The sequence below is a fragment of the Limulus polyphemus genome, unplaced genomic scaffold (genome assembly GCF_000517525.1).
Source record: "Limulus polyphemus unplaced genomic scaffold, Limulus_polyphemus-2.1.2 Scaffold944, whole genome shotgun sequence".
NCBI classification, from domain to species: Eukaryota; Metazoa; Arthropoda; class Merostomata; order Xiphosura; family Limulidae; genus Limulus; species Limulus polyphemus.
The window spans coordinates 178,947-183,732 of NW_013666554.1; the positions used below are offsets into that span (position 1 = coordinate 178,947).

At 31.1% G+C, this 4,786-nt stretch overlaps 1 protein-coding gene across 1 annotated transcript in view; it reads left to right on the forward strand.

The window, feature by feature from the left end:
• The window catches only part of LOC106461361 (ubiquitin carboxyl-terminal hydrolase 24-like), a 197,302-nt gene that overhangs the window by 173,952 nt on the left and 18,564 nt on the right, over window positions 1–4,786 (forward strand). Inside the window, exons 48-50 of the mRNA XM_022388299.1 lie at window positions 1,043–1,162; window positions 3,463–3,558; window positions 3,682–3,793. Of these exons, the coding sequence (XP_022244007.1) occupies window positions 1,043–1,162; window positions 3,463–3,558; window positions 3,682–3,793 (328 nt within the window). The remainder of the gene's footprint in view (window positions 1–1,042; window positions 1,163–3,462; window positions 3,559–3,681; window positions 3,794–4,786) is intronic.

A 4,786-nucleotide genomic window follows, 5' to 3' on the forward strand; every position in this document is an offset into this window, starting at 1 on the left:
TCTATCCAGGTACATTGAATGAATGTTCCAATATTTTCTCTATCCAGACACATCGAATGAATGTTCCAATATTTTCTCTATCCAGACACATCGAATGAATGTTCCAATGTTTTCTCTATCCATGCACATTGAATGAATGTTCCAATGTTTTCTCTATCCAGACACATCGAATGAATGTTCCAATGTTTTCTCTATCCAGGTGAAAACAGTGGAACATTCATTCAATGTCATGGATAGACACATTGAATGAATGTTCCAATGTTTTCTCTATCCATGTAACAAAACAATGTCAACTTATACCATTTATACTAAAGTAATACAAGTAGTTGTGAAATATGTGTACATATTATACAAACATGTACATATTAAAACTGTGTGCTTCTATGTATTACACTAACTACTGATGTATTAAGCCAAAAATCGTAGTGTTTTATCATGGAGTATATTTTGTTTCACTGTGATGGTGTGTAAATTTTAATATAAAAGTTATCAGGTTAAATTACACTATTAATAGTAAGTAATAGTGGTATTACCTCAGTACTATCACAAATATCAACTGGTGAAAATTATTATAAATGTAGTCCTAGGTCTGTGGTATTCCAAGGATAAACCTAGCACATAATTAAATGCTCCTTATAATAACTGAATGTTCATGGATCTTGTGACAGAAAGATCGGTATAATTTGTTGCAAGTGGATTGTCATCTGCTAACCATGATGATGACAGAACCTTGTCAAAATGTTATCTCTCACAAAGAAATGTCGGCCACTAGGTTGCAGTAAAATAACTACCATAAATAAATTTGCTTTTAAATATTGAAGGATAAAATCTGTACTACGATCAGTTATGGAAGTATATTATCATATAAAACATTTATTGTTGTTAATGAGACTTGTTTTTCTATCCAATTTTGATATTTTAACTCAGAAAGAAAAATAAGATACTTCCAAATCGGACATTTTTGAAATGTGTTAAAACTTTCATTGTGGGTAATACACTTGCTGATTATATATGTGATAAAATGTAATCCCTTTTGTTCCAGACATCTCACAGTTTGAATAAAGTGATAGTACACTTAGTGAGTTTATTGAACCAAGGAGTTCCAGACAATTGTCGCAGCTGTTCACAGTATTTCAGGCTGTTTAGCTCATATTCTCAGATGGTAAGATTTTGATATTTTTTAAACAATCTGTATTTGGCATAAGACATAATGTCGGTATAAAGTAGATAAAATAAGTAAATGAAAAGCACTTCCAAAAAAATGAAATGTACAAAAACTGTTGGCTCAATGAAGTTTGATGTATGAATTAATTATGATGAGTTAATGGAATTTAATAATTTTGCTGGATGTAATCTTAAACTTTTATATTTCAGTACTGTAAATTAGAGGTTCATATTTTTTAATTTTAATTGTTTCTATATATCAGTGTCCCAAATCAATGTGAACCTGAAACTGTAAATTACTAAATTGATGAATCTTTATTATTTCATTCACTTGGATATGATTTTTTAATTTTTATCCGAGTCAAATAAATATTATATAAATATGTGTGAACATAAAGCAAGGCAGCAACCTCTTAAGTACATTTATCATTTCCATAAGGAGTTCTTATGACACTACTTCAAAGCACAATGGGGCATATTGGTTTGCCCCTGTCTGTCCATCCGTTTCGATCTTGTGGACAGGATATCTCAAGATTAATTGGATGAATTTTGATCAAACTTATTCAGCAGGTACTTATACAGAGTTCTAAACCTGATTAAAAGGGACTTAAACATACAGTATAACATTAGTGGAGGACGTAGTTGTTTCATAAACACAATTTGCACTTGTTTGAATTAAATATGTTACTTACACATCATTTTACTTCTCCAGTTATCAGTTTTACATGAATCATAACAAAAATACAAAGCCAGTCTAGGTGTGGAAGGCTGAAACATGTAGTTTTGTTTTCACATTTTTTTACAATTAACATATCTACTTTTGGAACAGGTTTTGTCTGTTATCGATAGGCCCATTCACAAATCTTAAATCATTTCGTGCACAACTTTTTTTTTAATGCAAGATTTTAGGTGTATGAATGTTATTTATTGATAGACTGATGAAAACTTTTTGTTTTAAATGAAAAATATTTTTCATGTGGACATCTTTTGCCTCTTCCTTCTTTTTTTTGGGGGGGGTGGGGGCATTTTTTCAGCCTGTCTAGGATCTGAGGAAGGACACAGTAGAAGCAGAAGATATTGATAAGACACATTTTTAATATTCTGATAAGTCTGCACTAATTCTGTCTTATTAATGTTATTCACTTGAGAATGGGTAAACTAATAGAGATTGATTATGGAATATTAAATTGATTTTGAAACATCATCACATCATTTCAGTCCATGTTGCCACATTCTGTCAAGCTTTATCTGGTGACTGTGCACCTTGGCAATAGCCCAATAATATATTTTCCAATGCAAAAGGCTGCCATACTCAAAGTGCACTATTCTTCCCTGCATTGTTTCCATAATCCATCTATTGTAGGAAAACTATGTTTTCCCATTTCCTGTTTTAATTACACAGTAATTTATAAACAGTGCACTTGGTAACTTGACTGGTATGTCTTAATATTGCTAAAATATCCATTTCATTCTTCAGCTACTTAAGGTATACAGTTGATGCATGTCAAGTATGACTAGAAGCTTTACCTTGGTGAATCTCTACCATGTTGGCCTAGTTTTCTGATGGAGATTCTTATTGGTTATGTTGCATACTATTGCCTGGGGCGTGTAGTCAGCTTTTGCCTTTGACCTTTATGATTGTGGATTCCTACTTGTTACAAGATGCCATACTTCATGTATGACATCTTAGGTACTACTTGTTAAAGGTCTATGTCTGGATGGTTCTAGTAACCCAAGTTTATTTATATTCTTTTGTTTTCCAACACCATGGAGTACATGAATATATCCTTGGAAATTCTAAAATTCTAATGTAAACACATCTTTATGATCTGATTATATGAATATTTTGCATCAGAAATAGTTCTTCATACCCTTCTCAAAAGCACTATTTATGAAGCACCAATATCAAAACGTAGTTCTGATGTATGATTTCATTATCACTTCATATCAAATGATTTGTTCTCTGTACGCATGTAAACCATTTACTGACAGACAACTACCTTCAAACAACTTTTGTGGTGTTAAACTGAAACAACTGGAAATATAAAAGTTGTAATTTATAAATTTTTAGACTTATTCTAGACTTTTTTGATAATTCCACACTATATATAAACTTAATAATAATATCATCTGAACCTCTTTTTAATTTTTGGAAATATAATTTGAATTGTTTAGCTTTTTCTCCTACTTAAAAAATTTAAAAAACATTCTGAATAGACAGTAAAGTTATAACAAATTAAGGATTGATCAGTGTTCAAATAATGTGATGTAATTTTTAAACATTTCTTTTTATTCTAGAGCATCAGTGCATGTTCTCATCTTTTTGAATGTGGTTTCTTCAAGAAATCTCTTGTTTTTGTGCTTGGTGTTTCAGGAGCAGACATGGAATCAGTTGTAAGTTTATGCTGATTTTCTTTGTAATTATACTATTTTTTTTAGGGTTATGTTTTAAGAAAGAAAAATCACTGATTTGAATGATCTTCATACAAAAATTTAAAACTTAGATTTATTTTTTAGGAATCAACTCCACGACGTTGGAGCTCAGCTCAAGTAAGAGATTTTGGTCCTTTGTATGAAACTTTAGCAACTCTGGTGCTAGCTTGTGATTTGACACCCTACAGAACATGTGGTAAGTTTTACTTTAAAACAAATATAAAAGTGTTATTCTGTTTTTCAGTTATACATTATTTGGTTCATTGCACCTGTCAGAATGTCCAGTTTGATGTAAATAAGTCAAGCATCAGTAAAATGAAATTTGATTATCCCATGCAATGATGTCCAACTGCTGACATTTTTATAAATTTAGCAGAAGCATTTTCTCAATAGCAGTAGGAAAAGTGTGTGTTTGAGATCACAAGTTAAGAAAAAGTTATTGTAAAAATTATTGAATGAAATAAGAGTTACATAAATTACAAGGATGTAAAAAAATTTTTTCGATGTACTTGGATAGAGAAAACATTAGAACATTCATTCGATGTGCCTGGATAGAGAAAATATTGGAACATTCATTCGATGTGCCTGGATAGAGAAAACAGTGGAATATTCGTTCGATGTGCCTGGATAAAGAAAACATTGGAACATTCATTCAATGTGCCTGGATAGAGAAAACATTGGAACATTCATTCGATGTGCCTGGATAGAGAAAATATTGGAACATTCATTCGATGTGCCTGGATAGAGAAAACATTGGAACATTCATTCGATGTGCCTGGATAGAGAAAATATTGGAACATTCATTCGATGTGCCTGGATAGAGAAAATATTGGAACATTCATTCAATGTGCAGTTTTGGTGGTGCACAATTATGTGTTTGTTAGTGCATATGTCTGTAATAAAAATGTTGTATTTTTACATATACACACACACACATATATATATACATATCATACTTCTTGTCTTAACCTCATGTGTACGGCATGGGGTCCAAACAAGCATGTCATGGCCTCATTCAAAATTCAACTAAAAACTATATAATGTACGTCAGTAAACTTGACATCAAAATGTAGTTTATAATTTAGCTTTTAATATTATACAAATTCTAATTTTCTAATATCAAAATAAAACATCCAAATACATGCTCAATCTTTACTTTTCTGTATTACATGATAGTTCTTCTCTCCAA